The 20,278-nt window shown below is 39.1% G+C and overlaps 1 protein-coding gene across 3 annotated transcripts in view; it reads right to left on the bottom strand.

Annotated features, from left to right (window-relative positions):
* Positions 1-352: 352 nt before the first annotated feature.
* Positions 353-20,278, bottom strand: part of Morc4 (MORC family CW-type zinc finger 4) — a 52,777-nt gene continuing 32,851 nt past the window's right edge. For 2 of the 3 annotated variants that reach the window (XM_090327121.1, XM_090327123.1), the window contains 7 exons: positions 19,322-19,450; positions 17,648-17,716; positions 17,167-17,218; positions 15,636-15,811; positions 2,386-3,070; positions 1,593-1,876; positions 353-1,281 (listed from right to left, as the gene is read on the bottom strand). In XM_090327121.1, coding sequence (XP_090183247.1) covers positions 1,128-1,281; positions 1,593-1,876; positions 2,386-3,070; positions 15,636-15,811; positions 17,167-17,218; positions 17,648-17,716; positions 19,322-19,450 — 1,549 coding nt within the window. In that variant the 3' untranslated portion in view covers positions 353-1,127. The remainder of the gene's footprint in view (positions 1,282-1,592; positions 1,877-2,385; positions 3,071-15,635; positions 15,812-17,166; positions 17,219-17,647; positions 17,717-19,321; positions 19,451-20,278) is intronic. The other variant, XM_090327122.1, reaches the window with a different exon arrangement.

A 20,278-nucleotide genomic window follows, 5' to 3' on the forward strand; every position in this document is an offset into this window, starting at 1 on the left:
AGTATATTCCAAGGGTCGGAAGATAGATCTCCCTGCTCTAAAATACTTTTACCAATATCTGAAATTTCACAATGTAGTGGCATGTCTTTAAAATTTTTAAGTCTTAAATATTGGTTTTTAAGACTTCTCGTTAAATACAGATCCTACAGTGGGTTGGTAGGTAGATCATGAATTAACCTTACTTCTGTTTACATTATTAACCACTCCTCCTTTATAAAACACATTGATCACATTCTGGATTTCTCTGCACTTTTGCTTATGTTATTCTTCTAGAGACAATGCTAAGCTTCACATAAATTATGACATTACTTTATAATTTCACACAGTCTCAATTCAAAGCCAATCCTCCTAGTTCTTTTTAAAAACTTTTATTTTTGCCAACATAAGAAGAATAACAAGTGTGTTATAGAAAATTTGAAAAAGGCAAGAAGACAGGAACAAGAAAAAAACCATCAACCATACTCCTAGCACCTAAAAAACATCCATCATTAACAGCGCGGTATGCTTATTCTTTAAACTTTAGTTTCGGTCCCAAGTCTGGTGTGATGCTTTCCTTGAACTTCCACTTCCTCCTCCAGATCTTCTCTGCCATGTTTCTACAACCCACTTGGGCATCCCATGCAACTCTGTGGATAGTTAACTTGATGCGTCTTGTGTTTCCAACTAGACTTTCAGAACTTTGGCGGGCTGAAACCATGAGTTATACTTCTTAGCTTATTCCAAAAGATCAGGTACATTGAATGCTGTATTGGCTGACTGATTTCACCTAAATGAGCATAAACCATTTTGGAAAGGATATGAAATAGGCCAAGTATCCAGGCCATGAAAATTAAAGCTTTCTGGTCACCTAATTTGGTGACGATTGCCTTTCTATTTCTGGACTCCTGAGAAACTATTTAACTGTCATCTTCCTCCACACAAAAATAAGACTGAAAAGCAGATGAATTAAGAGCCAAGACTTATTCAGAGACTCTCTATATAAGGCGTAAAAGTGAGAGGGAGGACACTAGTGGAAAGAAGGAAAGGAGAGAGGAGGTGGAGAATGGAAGAGTAGGGAGAACAGAATAGTTATAGTAGTATACAGGCTGAAAAGACAAGGCTAGAGGAGGGTGTATATAGTGTGGTGCTCAGTCCAGTATGTGATTTGCCTCCAGCACCGTGTACAGGATCCCATCCACTTGCTCTGAGTCATACCCGATCTCACGAAGCTCCAAGTGAGGGAGGACAGAAGTAAGGAGACAGCTGACGTGGACACGCAGCCGCGTAAGCTTTGCCAAAGCCCTGTATAATGGAGTGAGGAGCAGAAGAGATGACATGAAGTCATTAGTCAACAGAATAAAATGAAGTCCCTTCAAAATGGGCCTAACATTTCTCAACAGTTAAAATGTTTGCACTAGCTAGAAAGAAAGAAGAAAAGTACATTGCTGCCGAGCACAGGGAGAATGACTGGCAGCTTCCCGAGCAGTTATTATTCAATCCTTGGTGGTCTTTGAATTAGGGCTTCTTCCTTTACCTACAACCAGTAACTGGGGGTCCAATGGGAAGCTACCCATGAGCACTTACGAGCTTATAACTAAACCTTAGTAATTAACCTTTCTAGGTCATCTCCCTCTGGGGTCCGGTAGGAGACCTGAGCCTTCTGTAGTACTTCCAAGTGTGTCTCTGTCTCCTTCAGTTTCTCCTTTAATTCTTGCTTTTCCTCTTTGGTTCTTTCCAGCTCAGCTTTCAGAATCTGGAGTTCTGCTTGGCGATAGCCCATGTGTTTCTTGCTCCAATACAAGCCTTCCGTCTCCTGGGTATTATAGTTTACCAGTTCACTTTGAACTTTCTTGTATTCAGAATGCCAGTGATTCTTTTCCTGTTCCAGTGCCTCCACCTTTGGTCCAAGAAACAGAAATTCAATCAGCCTATATATTACTGCAAGTTTGAGACTTCCCCAAAATGTCTCTACTCTATCTACACTGTGGTTCCATCAACCTGAAAATGAGAGGGAAGCCCATTAAAGTTCACTCAGTCTGAGATATACCACAGAATGGTTCAGTATTTTTTTTGTGATAGTTATGGGGCTTGAACTCAGGGCCTAGGCATTATCCTTGAGCTTTTGTGCTCAACGATAACACTCTACCACTAGAGCTACACCCCCACTTCCAGCTTTTTGGTTGGTTAATTAGAGATAAGAATCTAGTGGGGTTTCCTGCCTGGACTGGCTTTGACTTGTAATCCTCAAATCTCAGCCTCTGGAGTGGCTAGGTTTAGCCACTAGTGCCCAGATCAGTGGCATATTTTTGCTTTAAAATTTCAGAGCATAAAATCCTCAGTGCACCAACACCCCAGCCTCTTGGTTACAATGATCTCTTATTTGTAGTATTAAAATGTTGATCATACCTTTTGCTGGAACAAATCCCTTTCAGCCAAAACACGTTCCAGTTTTTCTGTGGTTCTCTTCAATTCTTCAAGCTCTCTCTGGTTCTTTATCTTTGGTACATTTCGCCCTCCACTCTCCTCATAGCTTCTTCCTTTCTCCCTGACAGCTGTGGCAGGGACAGCAGCAGCAGCACAGGGTGCTATATTCCAGGATTCTGCTACTTTTCTTTTCTCAGGCAACTCCCCTCTATTAAAAGGGACAAGCTGAATGGGAGCTCCTGAATCTTGAAGTCCTTTTGCAACACCAACAACAGCTACAAAAGGTCCCTTCTTCACGTCTTCTTTGTTTATGTTCACGCTGCTTCTGTTTGATTCTTCTGCTACCAATCTTGGCATTTGAACCTCTAACTCTTCAGGGATCCCGGACCCTGGCTGTTGGTATTGGGACCCTGGATACCCAACTGAAGCTTCCCTGCTCTGACTGGTATTCTTGTTTACTTCAGGGTATTCTGGGAAAAGGTATGGTGGTGTACTTCTTTCGGAGCTGCATTTCTCATGGCTGTTTTCCCCTTCTGGGTAGCCAGCAGCTGCCTCTGCTCTCCTGTAAGAACCATGCAAAGAATAATCGAGAGGCCATAATGCCATCTCATTTTGGAGCCTTCTTCGTTTCTCCACAGGTTCTTCACCTGGGTTCCATTTGTACTTACTGTAAAAGGAAGAAATGTAATTGTTAGTTGTCATAATACAAGGTGAGTATGTTCTTATGCTATGCAGCTGATTCTCACAATGCTTCACTTTTCAGTACTGACTCTAAATGTTACAGATTAGTTCAGGTTAGGGATGTCATTGCTACGGTTTAGCTGGGGTTGGTCCCCTAAGGGTTCGTGTTTGGAACCTTAACCCTAGTATGGCAATGTTAGTAGTATGGAACCTCTTAGAGATTAACCCTAGTGAGAGGTTGTTAGATCACTGATGGTGCTGTCCTCAAAAGGGATTAAAGCAGTTCTCATGGGATGCTGAGTTCCTGCAAGAACAATATGACATAAAAGGGATGCTGATTCTCATGCTGCACCCTATGCTTCTCACATGGCAATGTGATTTCCTCCCCTCAAACACGTCATTCCTGACTATTATATGTATATTCACCATAAGGCTTTCCTTAGATCAAAACTAATAGTGGTGCTCTACCCTTGAACATCCAGAACCGAGTTAAATAAATCTCATTATAAAATTACCCAGCATCTTGTGTTTTGTTGGAGTAACAAATAGATTAACCTAATAACTTCACCCACTAAGTCTCAACCCTTTTTATTCATACAACTGGCTGAATATGCAATTAGTGTTAGGACAGAGGTAAATTTGAAAGGTCTGAACAGTCAGAAACATCTGAATAAAACAGGAATTGGATGATTTTGGTAAAAAGTCTAGAAATGAACATGGAACCATCCTGACTTAAAAGTTTCCTAAATGCAATAAAAGAAGACAAAGAAAAAAATAGACAAACAAAACCTACAGCAAAGTCATAAAAAGCCTACTAGTGTGTGCAGAGAAGAAAGCCAGCTTGTTAATTTTAAAGTGTGACAAAACCATGTAGTATCAAAGACTTATGTACCTTTTTATATTGCAGTAGAACACCATACAATTCCTTTGCCAGCTAACTGGATTATGGCTATTGCCTATTATTGACTTGTAAAAGTTAATTAAAACACAAGGTCGTAGTCAGAAACAAAGTGAATAGGCCAATTTATTTCCCCATTGGGACAAAGAATTCCCCTAGGTGAGGCACAAAGCTGCACCTACTCTTTTTTTCAGAAGCCCAGGATGAAGACCTCAGTTACCTTCCATTTCTGACTGCTCTATACACTAAGCTTAAAGAAGATACCAGTGAAATCCACAGGCTATTTTATAACATATAGTAATATGGAAATCCAAGTGTTGTCTTTTTAACTATTCTGCCATCTCTCTGGATAAACCAACCAAAACATCTCAAGATCAATACTAACTTTCACACTTTCAATGAGAAATAAATCATACTATTTAGTATCTACTTTATAGTACCTCAAGGTTGCCCATATCTCTTGGCAATTTCTTAAAACACGTATAAGACCACTCAAATCTCAGCTGTTCATGTTCTTCAGATATAAAACTGGCCTGCTACCTCAACAGATTTTGTTGTGTCAGTCTTAGAGGAAAAGCAAACGGATTTATGGATCATATAAGAACAAATGACTGGACACCAGTGGTTCATGGTTGTAATCCTAGCTACTAAGGAGGCTGAGATCTGAGGATCATATCTTCACTCTAACCCAGGCAGGAAAGTTCGGGATACTCTTCCCTCCGATTAATCATCACAGCGCTGGAAGGGGAGCTCAAAATGATAGAGCTAGCCTTGAGTAAAAATGCTCAGGGATTGTGCGCAGGTCCTGAGTTCAAGTCATAGGACCAGTGCACACACACTCACACACCACCAACAAATCTTTAAAATCGTGCAAAGGGCTCTACAGATGGACCATTAATCTGTGCTACTAAGGAAGACAGTTAATCAGTTGGCAGGAATGAAGGAAAGTTGTGTGTGTGTGCGCGCACATGCATGGGCACATAATATAGTAACAACAAAGTTTTATGAAAGGCAATTAAAGTAATTTGGCCTGCCTTATCTTCATTTTCCCAACTCTCAAGGGTTCTGTCCTTAACTGCCTCTTTTCTGGACTATATTTCTTCTTTTTGGTAACCCCAAACAACTTCTTGGCTATTGTCTCTGGCAAAAACATTCTCCTAAGCCCTGACCTCTAGTATTATATTTTCAATGTGCCTATCACACATTTCTGCCTGGACGTCCCAATGTGATCTCAAAACTTAGTATGTATAAAAGTGACTTTTTGTTTGTACCTTCAGTCCTGTTTCTTCTCCTGTGTTTTTAGTCATGTTACCACCAGCACACTGTAATTTTTATAGTTTTATACAGTGATCTATAGACTGTCAACACTAATTCTATCCCTCTGATCTCTACTATCCTCTCTGGATCATCTATGGAAAAATTAATCTTACTAAAGCACAATTGGAGATTACACTATTTCTTATTCGAAACCTTTGTTGTTCACAACATAAAACCTCAGATATATGATTAGTGCTTATTCTCCCAATAACTATTGGTGATCAGAAAGATGGCTAGTAGGCAGCAGAGCTGGGAGGTAATCTGGCCTTAACTTTATCTTCTATTACTCATTTCAGAAATGCCAGCCAAACTGAACTCCCCATGCCTATTTGTGCTGCTCCTCTTAATTAAAATGAATTTCTCTTAACACAGCATGAACTGAACTCCTATATCACATGTAAGAACATTCTTGGGGTGGGGGAAATGGGGACCAAGCCATGAGAAAGGGTATCAATGTTTGTGAAGTAATGCACCTTCTATCTGGTGAATATAATGTAACCCTTCCATTAATTACAATAAAAATATATGAAAAAAATAATAAAAGAAACCACTTACTTGCAAAAAAAGAACATTCTTAGACTACATATCTTTGTCAATCTGTTATGTATATGTTCTCTTCTAATGGGGCTGGGGATAGAACTCAGTGCCTTATATGTGCTAGGCAAGTGTTCTACCACTAAGCCAATTCCTCAGTACCGTGTGTATATTTAGGTATGTGAATCCTAGGTTATCTTACTAAAATATGAAAGTATATGCTCCTTGAGGAGCTTAATTAAGGCAACAAAACTCATTAGTGTCAATCTAAAACCTTTATGTATATGAGAAATAAGTGAATTTTACTCATTGGACCCGTCTCTCTCTCTCTCTCTCTCTCTTTTCCTCTACATACACAGGCGCGCGCGCACATACACACATACACACACACACACATACAAACACACACACACACATACACACATATCTGGCTAGTCTGGTCTTTCCCTCTAGGAGTATACTCTCATATCATACCTGTATTCTTTGATTTAGTAAAGATTAATTTGTTAGGGACTTTTTGTGTGTGTTTATGTGTATGTATGACGGTCTGGGGTTTGAACTCAGGGCCTGGGTGCTGTTCCTGAGCTTTTGTGTGCAAGGCTAATGCTCTACCACTTGAGTCACAGCTCCACTTTTTCCTTTTCTAGGATAGTTAAATATAGATAAGAGTCTCATGGACTTTCCTACTGTGGCTGGCTTTGAACTTCAATCCTCTAACTAGGAACTTGGCTAAAACTACAAAGTTTCTTCTCATTTTCTTCTTTTTTCTTTTTTCGTCTTATTACTTCTATTTCTCCATAGTAACTTTATACGTATTTCTGAGTCATTTTCTAAGTATTTTTTGGCAGTCCCAGGACTTGAACTCAAGGCCTGGGCACTTTCCTTGGGCTTTTTCAAGGCTAGAGCTCTGAGCCACAGTACCACTTCCAGCCTTTTCTTTGTATGTGGTACCAAGGAATCAAACACAGAGCTTCAAGCATGCTAGGCAAGCACTCTACCACTAGCATATTTTTCAGTTTTCAAAGTGCTCTCTGAGGGGTTTATATATCAAATATATAATCATTTAATATCTCACTAACCAGCACAGCGAATACTACAGTCAAACTTAGTATATGCTGTTCATGGATCCATCCATGTTTCCTCCTATGCTTAAGACACTATGATAGGGTCTGGGAATGTGGATTAGTGGTAGAGTGCTTGCCTAGCACGCATGAAACCCTAGGTTTGATTCCTCAATACCATACAAACGGAAAAAGCCAGAAGTGGCACTATGGTTCAGGTGGTAAAGTGCTATATTTGAGCAAAAGAAGCACAAGGACAGTGCACAGAGTCTGAGTTCAAGCCCCAGTACTGGCAAAAAATATACTCTATGATAGGCAAAAGTAAGGACCAAAGCAAAGTTCTTGCCTAGCATGTTCAACTTCTAGGGTTTAATACCGAGTAGGCTCAATGGTTTCCCTCATTCGTCATAATCAGTAGAAACCTTGGGCTCTACTAGCAGAGATCTGCAATAGAGCAAAATCTTGATACATAAGGCCATATACTATAAAGCTAATTGAAAGGACCTCCAGGATATTGAAACAAAAGCCATATAACGAATGATTGTTGTCCTTAATGTACTATGTTGTCTCTCATCTCCTTTGCTGTCCCTTGGTTATCTCATATTGTTACAGTATCTCACTTTGTTACCTGATATATTGAATTTATTTGTATTTGGTTATTTGAAATTTGATAGGGAAGGGGGGAAAACCAAGACAGGTGGGGGGTGTGGCGGGGAGGGTAATGGGTACCAAGACATGTGAAAGGGTATCAATGTATGTGAATTAATGCACCTTCTATCTGGCAAATATCATGTAACCCCTTTACTAATTACAATAAAAAAATTAAGGACCCCACCAAGTAGGGAAAGAGGAAGTAAAACTATCCCTCTTTGCAGATGACATGATTCTTTTTTTTTTAATTTCACAATAGCCTCAAAGAAAATAAAGTACCTAGGAATTAGCTTAACTCAGGAACTCTTTGATGAAAACTTTAAAACGCTAAAAAAGGAAATTAAAGCAGAACTAAGGAAATGGAAAAACCTCCCATGCTCCTGGATTGGAAGAATCAACATTGTGAAAATGACAATCTTACCAAGGGCTATCTACAAATTCAACGCAATACCCATCAATATCCCAATGGCATTCTTTAAAGAAATAGAAGAGGCAATCCAAAATTTCATATGGAATAATAAAAGACCCTGTATAGTAAAAACACTTCTTAGCAGAAAGAACAGGGCTGGAGGAATTTCAATTCCAAACTTTAGACTCTATTACAGGGCTATAATTATCAAAACAGCTTGGTACTGGCACAATAACAGGCCTGAAGACCAATGGAATAGAACTGAAGACCCAGATATTAAACCACTGACCTATGGCCACCTAATCTTTGACAAGGGAGCCAAAAAAATAGAATGGAAGAAAGACAGCCTCTTCAACAAGTTGTGCTGGCAGAACTGGTTAAGCACCTGCAGAAAACTAAAGTTGGATGCTTCTTTGTCACCCTGCACTAGAATTAACTCCAAATGGATCAAAGACCTGGAGGTAACAGCTGACACACTGAAAACTTTACAAGAAGGAATAGGAGATACACTAGGCCTCCTTGGCACAGGTCAAAACTTTCTTAATAAGGACCAAGAATCACAACAAGTAAGAGAAAGGCTGGATAAGTGGGACTGCATTAAGCTGCAGAGCTTTTGTATGGCAAAAGACATAGCTAGTAAATTAAACAGGAAGCCTACAGAGTGGGAGAAGATCTTCACCAACCAAACAACGGACAAAGGCCTCATATCTAAAATATATCAACAACTCAAAAAATTGAATCACTCCAAAACTAATCTCCAAAGTAACAACAATCCCATTAAAAAATGGGCCAAAGACTTAAAGAGAGTCTTCTCTGAAGAAGAAACAAAAATGGCCTATAGACACATGAAGAAATGCTCAACATCTCTGGTCATAAAAGAAATGCAAATCAAAACAACTCTAAGATTCCACCTCACTCCAGTTAGAATGGCCAGGATCAGGAAAACGAATAATAACAGGTGCTGGAGGGGATGTGGCCAGGAGGGATCACTACTACACTGTTGGTGGGAGTGCAAACTCGTTCAACCACTATGGAAAGCAGTGTGGCAGTTCCTCAAAAGGCTAAACATAGAACTCCCCTATGACCCAGCAATTCCACTACTTGGCATTTACCCAATCATCCAGAAACAAGGGCATACTAAATCCACTAGCACAACAATGTTCATTGCAGCACTATTCACCATAGCAGAGATATGGAACCAACCTAGATGTCCCTCAGTTGATGAGTGGATCAACAAGTTGTGGTATTTGTACACAATGGAATTCTATGCTGCGGTCAGAAAGAATGACATCGACCCATTTGTTAGGAAATGGAAAGACTTAGAAAAAATCATATTAAGTGAAGTAAGCCAGACTCAAAGGAACTTAGGCTCAATGGTTTCCCTCATTTGTCATAACCAGTAGAAACCTTGGGCTCTACTAGCAGAGATCTGCAATAGAGCAAAACCTTGATATATAAGGCCATATAGTATGAAGCTAATTGAAAGGACCTCCAGGATACTGAAACAAAAGCCATATAATGAATGATTGTTGTCCTTAAAGTACTATGTTATCTTTCATCTCCTTTGCTGTCTCTTGGATATCTCATATTGTTGCAGTATCTCACTTTGTAATCTGATATATTGAATTTATTGGTATTTGGTTATTTGAAATTTGATAGGGAAGGGGGGAAAACCAAGACGGGGGGTGGGTGGTGGGTGGGGGGGCGGGTGATGGGTACCAAGACATGTGAAAGGGTATCAATGTATGTGAATTAATGCACCTTCTATCTGGCAAATATCATGTAACCCTTTTATTAATTACAATAAAAAATTAAGGACCCCAAACCACAACTCCATTACAGTGCACATGTACTCTCTCTTTCCAGATAACTTATTTCTAAGTATCTTTATTGGGAAGTAAATGTTGTGAATTATCCCATTTAAATATGCAACTCACCAGCTTTAATATACTCAGAGTGAAATAACTATTACCACAATCTAAGCTTAGTAAGATTACATTATCCAAAGATAAACCCTTACCCAATTAGTCACCATACCCCAACCACCTCTAGGCAACTATTAAGACAAGTTTTGCTACCTTGAATATGGAAACCAATTGTAGATATTTTATAAAACAGAATAAAACATGTAGATATTTTAGGGTTCCTGTTGTTTCTGAGATGGGTGTCTTGAACTAATGGGCCCAGGTGATCATGTTCTGGAATAGGTGAGATTACAAACTTGGTATTATTGCTTGTTGTTTGGAACTGGATTTTACTTAACATAATTATTTAAAAGGTTTAGCCATTTTGGAGCATGTATTAGTAATTCCTTGTTGCTATGGTGTTGGTATGGTTTGAGTATGTCCTCAAGGCTTCAGGTATTAACACTTAGTCCCAATTGTGAAATATTAAGAAAGTGGATACTATCGTGTTTGTTATTGGTGGCTGTCTTTGGGAAGTAATTAAAAATAAGGTAAGCTCATCAAGCCAGAGCCTCCATGGTAAAATATTGGTGGCTATATATAAAGAAAGAAGGGACTCAAGGATGAAGGAAGAAAGAAAGGAGAGAAAGAAAGGAGACGGTGCAGAAGAGAGACAGGGAGAGAATAGGATATAAATGTAAACATGTAACAGAAACAGAAACTTGAATGTGCTCACAACTGAAGTTTTAGCTCAGTAATGAATCAAGATATTTATAGTTACTGAACTTTTTTTTTTCTCAAGGCTAGAACTCTACCACTTGAGCCATAGCACCATTCCTGGCTTTTTTCTATGTCTGTGATACCAAGGAATCGAAACCAGGTATTCATGCACTCTACCACTAAGCTAAACTCCTGGCCCCTTCAACTTTTTTTGTTTGTTTTTGGGTGCTAGTACTGGGACTTGAACAAGGCCTGGGTACTGTCCCTTAGCACATTTGCTCAGGGCTGGCACTCTACCACTTAGGATTTAAGAGTCCCTTGGATTAGTTTGTCTGGGCTGTGTTTGAACTCTAATCTTCATATCTCGGCCTTCTTCCCAGCTAGGATTACAGACATGCCTGCCTATTTTCTTCTTCTGTAATCCTAACTTGAAAAACATTAAGACATAATTTTAATAGAAATGGGTCAAATAAGACCTATATACTGAAAACTACAAAATATTGTGAATGAAATGGAAAACAAATAGGAAGATTTTTTTTTGTGGGTCATGGGTCTTGAACTGTGGACCTGGGCTCTGTTCCTGAGCTCTTCAGATCAAGGCTACCACCCTAATCCTTGAGTCACAGCCCCACTTCCAGTTTTCTAGTAGTTAATTGGAGTCTCACGTTCTGAGGTACCCGGGCTAGCTTTGAATCTTGATCCTCAGATCTCAGCCTCCTGAGTAGCTATGATTACAGGCATGAGCAACCGTACCCAGCAGTGGAAAGACATTTCTTATTGGTGGATCAAAAGATTTAAGTTTTTTTTTTAATATGAGCAATTCTTGACTGAACTCAGGGCCATACCCTTGCTAGCTGGCACTCTACTTCCCAAGCCATGGTATCAGCTCTAAAAGAGTTATTATTAAGGCAGTAGCATTCCCAAATTCAAGTATAGATTCAATATCATCTCTTGTAATAAAATATCACCAGATGGTTCTTTTGCATAAATCTAGCACCTCACCCTAAAATTCATCTTGAAATACTCAGAGTATAGAATCATCAAAATGATGTTGCTACTGATATAGGATTTTCAGTGCTAGTAGGCTTTGAATGCTTGTGAAGCAGGTGCTCTACTGCTGAGCCACTGTTCCATCCCAACAGCCTTGAAATAGAAGAAATTTGGGGGAGCCATACTATCTTATGATAACTTACAGTAAAGTATTAGGTTAATTACACACATTTTAAAAAGTTCTTTCCCTTTTTCTTCCTCACTCTCTTATTCCTCCATCCCCCAGAATCCCCTACTCCCCATGTAATGGAATTCAAGAATGTTCAACAGTTCCAGGCAAGGTCACCCCACTCCTCTCCTGACCTTGCTGACCACAGGAATGAAAGAACATTTGGACAGTAAGGAAGGAACACAACTCTGGAGAATAATATCAGAATACCAAGGAATAGGTTGGATCAAGGCTACTATCTCTGCCTGAAGTCATAACCCAGCATGTACATCCAGAAACCTGCTTTTCTGGGCCTTTTGTCCCCTCCGGTGGAACTGGGGTTTTGAACTCAGGGCACTGTTCTTACTAGGCAGGTGCTCTAATATACTAAATCACGCCTACAGTGCTCTCCTGGGCCTTTCTATAAAAGCTATCCTCATCTGCCCCCCAAGGTGCTGAGGCTCAAGTGGTAGAGCTCTAGGCTTGAGAAAAAGAACCCAAGAACAGTGCTCAGGCCCTGAGTCCAAGCCCAGGACTGACAAAAAAAGAAATAAAAAAAATCTAGTGATCACAAATGTAAGGATTTATTTGTTGGCTGTTTCATTGAAGTATATGTATAACTTTATACTGGTAGCACTCTCTTGATAACTATTTCTTTCCTTTCTACTCTCTCCTTCCCCCTTCTTATTCTCCTTCCCCCTCTCTCTTCTTCCCTCCCTCACTCCCCCTCTCATTTTTGCAGTATTGGAGACTGCAAATGAAAATTTGCCTAAAACATTTATGAAAGGCCCAGTGTCAGGTGGATCCCAAAGTGCTATTAGCTCTCCCAAGGAAAGAAAAGAGGCATAAGCTCACTTTCCAGTGCCTATTCAGAACCACAGGGGGTGAAGAGGCTGCCTTCCCCAGGTCAAAAGGTCATCCCCAGAGACCCTAGTAATTGCAGCATCTGGAGACCAAAAGCAATTTTTTTTCTATCAGTCCTGTTAGCCGAGGTATACACATGAAAACTTCCAACTCTTATTCTCATAAAATATGTGCCGCCTATTTGTGCTTCTGTGGGAAGGTCCAGAGCTTGTCTGAGGTTCTTTATGGGTGTCTCTCAGCCTCTCTTTCCCTCCTTCCCTCCCTCTCTTCCTCCTCTCTTCACCCGGGGACTGAACTCTGAACTCAAGGCCACATGCTCTTGCTTGACTTTATCCCCTCAAGACTGGCATTCCACTACTTCAGCCACACCTCTACTTCTGGCTTTTTGGTGTTTAAGTGGAGATAAGAATCACACAGACTTTCCTGCTCAGGCTGGCTTCAAACCTCCATCTGCAAACAATCTCATCCTTCTAAATAGCTAGGAGTATAGGTGTAAGTTACCAGCTTCTGGCTCTTTTCTCTTTTTTATTAATGGACATAAATTGCACAAAGAGGCTTCATTGTGGTATTTCCATTCATATATATAATGTACTCTTTTATCAAAGTTATCCCTTCTGCTACTCTTTCTTTTCCCTCATTTTTAAAAACCATTTTAAAAGATCATTATCTTAGTCTCACAACTGCATATGAAGTCTTTCTTCCTATTTGCCCTCTTAACTCTCATTTTCTTTTGTCCTGGGGATTGAACTCTTGTGCCTGGGCACTGTCCCTAAGCTCTTCAGCTCAAGGCGAGCATGTTACCACTTTGAGCACAGTGCCACTTCCTGTTTTCTGGTGGTTAACAGGAGATGAGTCTCATGGACTTTTCTGACTGGGCTGGCTTTAAACCACAATCCTCAGATCTGGTCTTTTTGGAGTTGGAGTCTCCTGGACTTTTCTCCTCGGGTTAGCTTCAAACTGGGATCCTTTAGATCAGTCTTTTGAATAACTAGGATTACAAGTGTGAGTCTCTGATATCCAAGCTAAAATGACACAAATATCATTGACTGAGTTTTTATAAACAGTATAAGAAGCATCAGGTTATCATGTACCTTTTTCTCTTTAAAGAATATTATTTTCAATAAATTAAAATTACAACCTGGGGATGTAGCACCGTGGTAGTTTGCCCAATGAGCACAATGACATGTGCTCAATCCTTAACACCACGAAAAAGAAACAAGAAATCAGACTTATAAAAAATGGTCAAAGATCTTGACCTGTCCTCTACCAGGCCTAAATCTTACTCTAGATATATTCCTAAAGACTCATACAAACAAGCCAATAAAGATTGATGAAGTATGCCACCCAATGGATACATTATAGTACTGCACTAAAAAAGTGTACAAATAACCATTTGTAATCCCTCTAGGATTACAAATATCATATCACTAAAGAATTAAAGAAGAAATACTCAGGATTCAAATGCAATTACATGGTAAGTGTCCAGAAGACCAAGGTACAGTAGTAACAAAAAGTACTTACTGTATGCCACTGAAACATACAATGGGAGTTTTTTTTTCTTGGGCAATCCTAGAACTTGAACTCAGGGCCTGGGCATTGTCCTTGGACTTTCTCAAAGGTAGAACTCTACCCCTTGAACCACAGCACCATTTCCGGCCATTTCCATGTACGTGGTACCGAGGAATTGAACCTAGGTCTTCGTGCATGCTAGGCAAGCACTCTACCATTATGCCAAACTCCCTGCCTAGGAGTTTTAAAAGTATACCTGAGAAAGGGTAGAGCTAACTAAGCTCAATATACTGAGACTAAGGCTAGACTATAACTTACACTCTCAATACAAATTTCAATTATAAATTTCTCCTTCAAAATGACTCAACTATTACTTATGAATATCTACTACGTTCCAGATGATTTCGATAAGATTATCATTTAACTCTTTAAAAGTTTAATTCTGGCTGTAAGTGTGGCCTAGTGGTAGAGTGCTTGCCTAGCATTCCTGGAAAAAAACAGAAAACAAAACCAAAAAAAAAAACCAGCTCTATTCCTAAAAGATTGCTTCATCTTGAGAGTATACTCTCAAGGTCAGAGGGTCCTGAGGTTTCTCCATTATTTACCTGGCTTAATTATGGAATAATCACTGAACAGAGGACTTTCAAACCTGTAGAATTGTGTACCTAGATAAGCTACAAAGACATTAAGAAGAAACCAAGAGGTAAAGCACCAGTAATACTTACATAAAATTTACCAATATTAATTTACCCTACAATGTAGTATTCAAGAAGACATTCAAACTGAAAAGTTCAGTATATAAAAGCCACACTATTGACAAATACAGTTTCTACTATTGCAGAGCAACTGCCAGAGTGAAGAAGCATAGCAGAGTAGAAAGCAAGGAGTTATGAAATGGAGTTCTGAGCCCATTCTCAAAGCAGTATGAATGCAGTCCTATCTTTCAGAATTTCAGATACTCCTGATATTTAAGAAAATGAATTCTCATGCAGTTTTTTTTCTTACAAGGACCAACACATTAACATGGGTGAGGCACTGAATGAACAAGTATAAAGCCCAATACTACACCTTTCCTAATATACTCTAGAGAAAGAACAATGCATGATAGTATGAATTTTTACTAGTTATTTTTATACATAACCAAGATGTGTTAGGTCTTACGAATTCTCTAAAGACTCAAGGATAGGAACAGTGCTTGGCTATATTACCTTATTTATAAACACTTTAGTTTTTTAAGTGCTATTATATCCATTACTTTACCTTGTAAAATTCCCAACATAACCTAAACACCTAATATGTAAAAGAACCTACAAAATACATACACTTAACACAGCAGCTGTGCCACAGTAAAAAGTGCATGCAACACAATATTCTAGCAACCCCTAACTATGCCTCTCCTTGTGAATGCCATGAAACAGATCAACATAGTCTACAGGAAAACAGACACTGTAACTTCCTACTGACAATGGACAATGTTCTTAGTCACCTGGAGAAATGAAAAACACTTGAATCCAGAGGTTTAAGTTGAAGAGAAGGTAATCTGTTTTCATCTTCAGCAGGTAGAAGCAGGCGAGGGCTTTCCATTCTCTCAAATCCAATTGTCTTGGCATTAAATCCAGCCATATCTTGAACAGGAGGAATCTTTGGTGGATTGCTGAATACCTAGCAAATAAAGAAAGAGTTCATAAAAATCTCAAAATCAAACAAAAAAAATTTAAGGACCAGTCAATCCTTCTGAAGCTAGGAAAGAATGCTTGGCCAAATAAAAGCAAACTGTTCCCTACAGAAACAAACAGTACACAGCAATATACACTGGAACACTGAACTCAGGCACGTTCAGTCATTAACCTTACCAGCTAGACACTTACAGGCCTCCCTCAACTCATGTATTGGCTCCTAGAACTATCCCACCCACAACATAAACCCAGGCCCCCAATTGTTGTGTTTCCCTCTGGTGACCCAGTTTAAGGCTGGGTTTTCATTCTTCTGAGGTTTGTGATGAAAGTAGGGGTGGAGAGAAAAAGCGTTGCAGCAAGTGTCTGTGCTGGTTTTGGAGAAATGCATGCATGCTGGAGACTAATATTTTCATAGTACACTCACTGAGACATGCAGCTGGGATCTTGTGGAAGAGCCAGCTTATAAAGAGAATATGAATGACTCAGGTAAAGGAAAACAGGGGGAAGGTAAACTGAATGAGGACAGGGCAGTAGGAAAGCTCCCAATCTCTCCATCACATATTAAGCCAAGACATTAGTATATGAAACCTAACTGCTCATATGCTTGGGGTTGAGCAGGCCATCAGAAGCATTAGTATCAAACTGCCTCTCTCCTCATCAGTCTGACCTACCCGCACCAAGAGGGCAGAAAGTAAATATAACATGCAACTAGCAGATTTTTGGAAAATAGGGAAAGCATGCAGAAAGGCAAGGTTGGGAGGGAAGATATATGGGTGCTATGGTGGCTGTCAGGAAAGGATTGTCTCTGAAAGGACGGCCAACCTTATTGCACCCTTCAGCGTCCGGAGCTGGGCAATCATGTCCGAGAGACAGTGCTCCTGAAAATTCAAAACAGCAAAGTCTTTACAAAGCCAGCCAGCATGAAAGCAGGGATAGGAGTGAAGACACAAGGACCCAACCCTTCTTCCCAAGAGAAAAAGAGGAAGAAATCATCTCTGAATCCTGAAAGAAAAGAGACAGGAAACCCAGACACTCAAGAGGAGCAGCCTGTATGAGGATGGAACACAGCCTGGACTATTCTGTGATACTGAATGTGACATTCACACTGCCCAGAGTCAGTAATGAATCCAAATCTGAGAACCAAATCATTTGACTCTTCTGTTGTAGGTGATCTGAACATCAGTAACAGCAGGTTAACAGAAAACCAAAAGATTCAATAGAAAAGAAAATACCATGAAGAGAAATCCTTATCATTTCAATGCAGCTTTCAGGACTGCTGCTTGCTTCAACCTTTGTACTCTGTTGGGACAATTTTTATGTAAGAACAGACCTTTCTCTCACCTGTTGGTGCATATTTTCCACAGGCTTCTTCTTCTTCTCAATAGTTTGAGCTCTAGAAGATAAAAATGCTATTTAGATTTCAGAAGTGGCAGCAGGAGGACAGTGAAATTAAAGTCACACTAGCCTACAGAGCAAAAATCTGCACCCCTCCCCCCAAAACACCACATTTTCAAATGGAATATCAAGGATATATTTAGGACAAAATGTTCATTCAAATTAGAAATAATGTGAGCCTTGTTGAGTAACTAAGATTTTCTTCCTAACCTATGCTACTAAAGAGTTTTCAAATTCTATATGGGATAGGGAGAAGGGGAAGGAGACGACTGGAAACATTCAGAATATTAGGAGATGATTAGAAGTAAACAGGAATAAAGAATTGGCAGGACATAAGAGTTGAAGAAGGAAATTGAGAACCTTCTTCTGAAAGAGCCAGGTTCATCTACTCTATATGATGAAGCCCACCGCCTCACATATACTCAACTGTTGCTTAGCCTTGCTCAGGTACAGGTCTTCATCAATGAGTTCTTGTTCTTCTGGAACAGAGCATCTCCTGTAATACAGAGAATAAATCGATCTCTTGAAAGCAGCTTATCTTTTACTTCCCTTAAACTATGATAGGGTAGTTTAACCTAAGATAGGGTAGTTTAATCCTCAGGCACCAAAGAGTTCATGTCCCAGTCACTGAACAAAATTTTGCTGGATATAAAGCATAAAGAAGACAATTGATAATTTTAGGAGTAAAAACTCAATGTATTCAATGCTCAAAAGTGATCATACAAAATAAACAAAAATGAATAACAATCAGAAACTAAGCACATTTTATAAGACAGTAAATGTTACAAGAGACTAAATGTTAGGACTATTGCCTGGAAGAGAATCTCTTGGATTAATTAAGTAGGAACAAATAAAGGATTAAAATGAAACAAGCACTTATTCTCCTAATTCTATTCATACAGTCACCATTCAATTTACATAGAAAGATACCTAGGCATATCTAAAGACTATATGTTATAGACCTAGACTTCACTTACTTTATATGTTCCATTTTAAACATTTTCCCTAAATAGAGAAATATTTCTGTTAGAATAGACCTTTTTTTGTTTTTATGGAACTTGGTTTAAACTCAGGGCCTCATGTTTTCTTGACTGGCATGCATAGCTAGCACTCTGTCACGTAAGCTGCCAGCCCAGCTTTTTGCTACTTAGTTTGGAAATGTAGTCTCACAGACTTTTCCTTTATTTTTAAGTTCCAACACTGGAACTCAAACTCCATACCTTACACTTTCACTCTCTGGCTAGTGCTCTACCAACTGAGCCATGCCTCCAATCCCCAAATGGTTGATTATTTCTTTTCTTTTTTTCCTCACAGAAATTTCTTCTCAGGCTGTCTTTGAGCTGTCACCATCCAGATCTCAGTCTCTAAGTAGCTAGGATTACTGGTATGACCCTTCAGTGCCGGGCACATAAACCTTTTATTCTATCAGTATTTATCCTACAAAAAAAGATTTTTAATTACTCACCTGATTGAAGGACTAATTAAAATTATCATGCTAAGTAAAAAAAAAAAGATTTTTAAAAAGTCACAATTGTGGGCCGGGAGGTTAGCCTAGTGGTAGAGTGCTTGCCTAGCATGCACAAAGACCTGGGTTCGATTCCTCGGTACCATCCACATAGAAAAAAGCTAGAAGTGGTGCTGAGACTCAAGTGGTAGAGCTCTAGCCTTGAGTAAGTCTAAGGACAGTGCTCAGGCCCTGAGCTCAAGCCCAGGACTGGCAAAAATAAGTCACAATTGTATTGAAGCAGTTAATTACTATGAACATTTATGACTGCCGAGTCAGATTTAAAAAACTGTTAAACTGAAGCCAACATCCATAGACAATTTAGATGTTGGACACTACAAAGAACACATGGCATATGAAAGATAAACATATAAATAGTACTGAATGGACACTAGGACCTATTAACACTGATTCCAAATAGGAGGCACATAAAAAGTCATCAACTCAATCTGCAATGTAAAGATCATTTTCACAAATTTGAAATCCCATGAGGAACCAGAGTATATATAGAATTGTTCAGCTGAGGGCTGTAGATTTGAGATGAAGTATGTTAGAATATATAGACAAATGAAAAGTTACTGAGACCTACAACATTACCTGTAGTTTGGATGAGGATTATAGTAACAAAACCATCTTATGGGTAATGTAGAGGGATCAACCTTTCCAGGGAGCTTCCTCCATTTAAGACATTCATCACACTGTACCCATGTCTGATCAGGAATCTTCCTAAATGAGGAAAACAGAAGTATAATGGTGTACATCCTAGCTCTGTGTTTAGTAGTACGTAAGAAATATACATTCACAAAAGAAAAAAAAACAAAGTTTCACATAGAAAATCTGTGAAAATGTCATAGTTGATAGGTAAAATGCTTGTATTTTTAATTTCATAGATAAAACGGTAGAGCAAGCTGGGCACTGGTGGCTCATGCCTATAATCCTAACTACTCAAGAGGCTGAGATCTAAGGATTGCGGTTCAAAGCAAGCACAGGCAGGAAAAATCAGAGACAGAAGGGGAGAGGGAGAGGGAGAGAGAGAAAAGACAAAAAGAAGAGAGAGGAGAAAAGTAAAGAGCAGAGAAGAGAGTAGAGGGAGAGAGGAGACAGAAAAAAGTGAGGAGAAAGAGAGAGGGAGGAAGAGAGAGAGATTCCACCTCCAATTAGCTAGTAAAATTCCAGACTGGAGGCAAGAATCAAATGATAGAGTATAAGCTGTGAGCAAGCTGTATGAGACTGAAGTCATGAATTCAAGCCCCAGAAGGGGCCAAAAATAATGGAACTATACCAGAGATTAAAAAAATACTGAGTACTAATATGGCAGGCTACCATTATTTATGGAGCTCAGTAATACTTGTCCTAAAAACTTTTTTCCTGAAAACTTTTATCCTAAGCAAATAACAGCATGATTATAACTATAATTTATTAACTTGCTAAAAGCACTTGATAGTCAAAATTTTACCCAGTTATTCTTTATATAAAATTTGTTTAAATTTCATAAGTAAAATAATAACTGATTCATAACTAGAAACAGTTAAATCCATATCAATAAGGTTTAAT

Source organism: Megascapheus bottae, chromosome X (genome assembly GCF_031878675.1).
Source record: "Megascapheus bottae isolate mThoBot1 chromosome X, mThoBot2.hap1, whole genome shotgun sequence".
NCBI classification, from domain to species: Eukaryota; Metazoa; Chordata; class Mammalia; order Rodentia; family Geomyidae; genus Megascapheus; species Megascapheus bottae.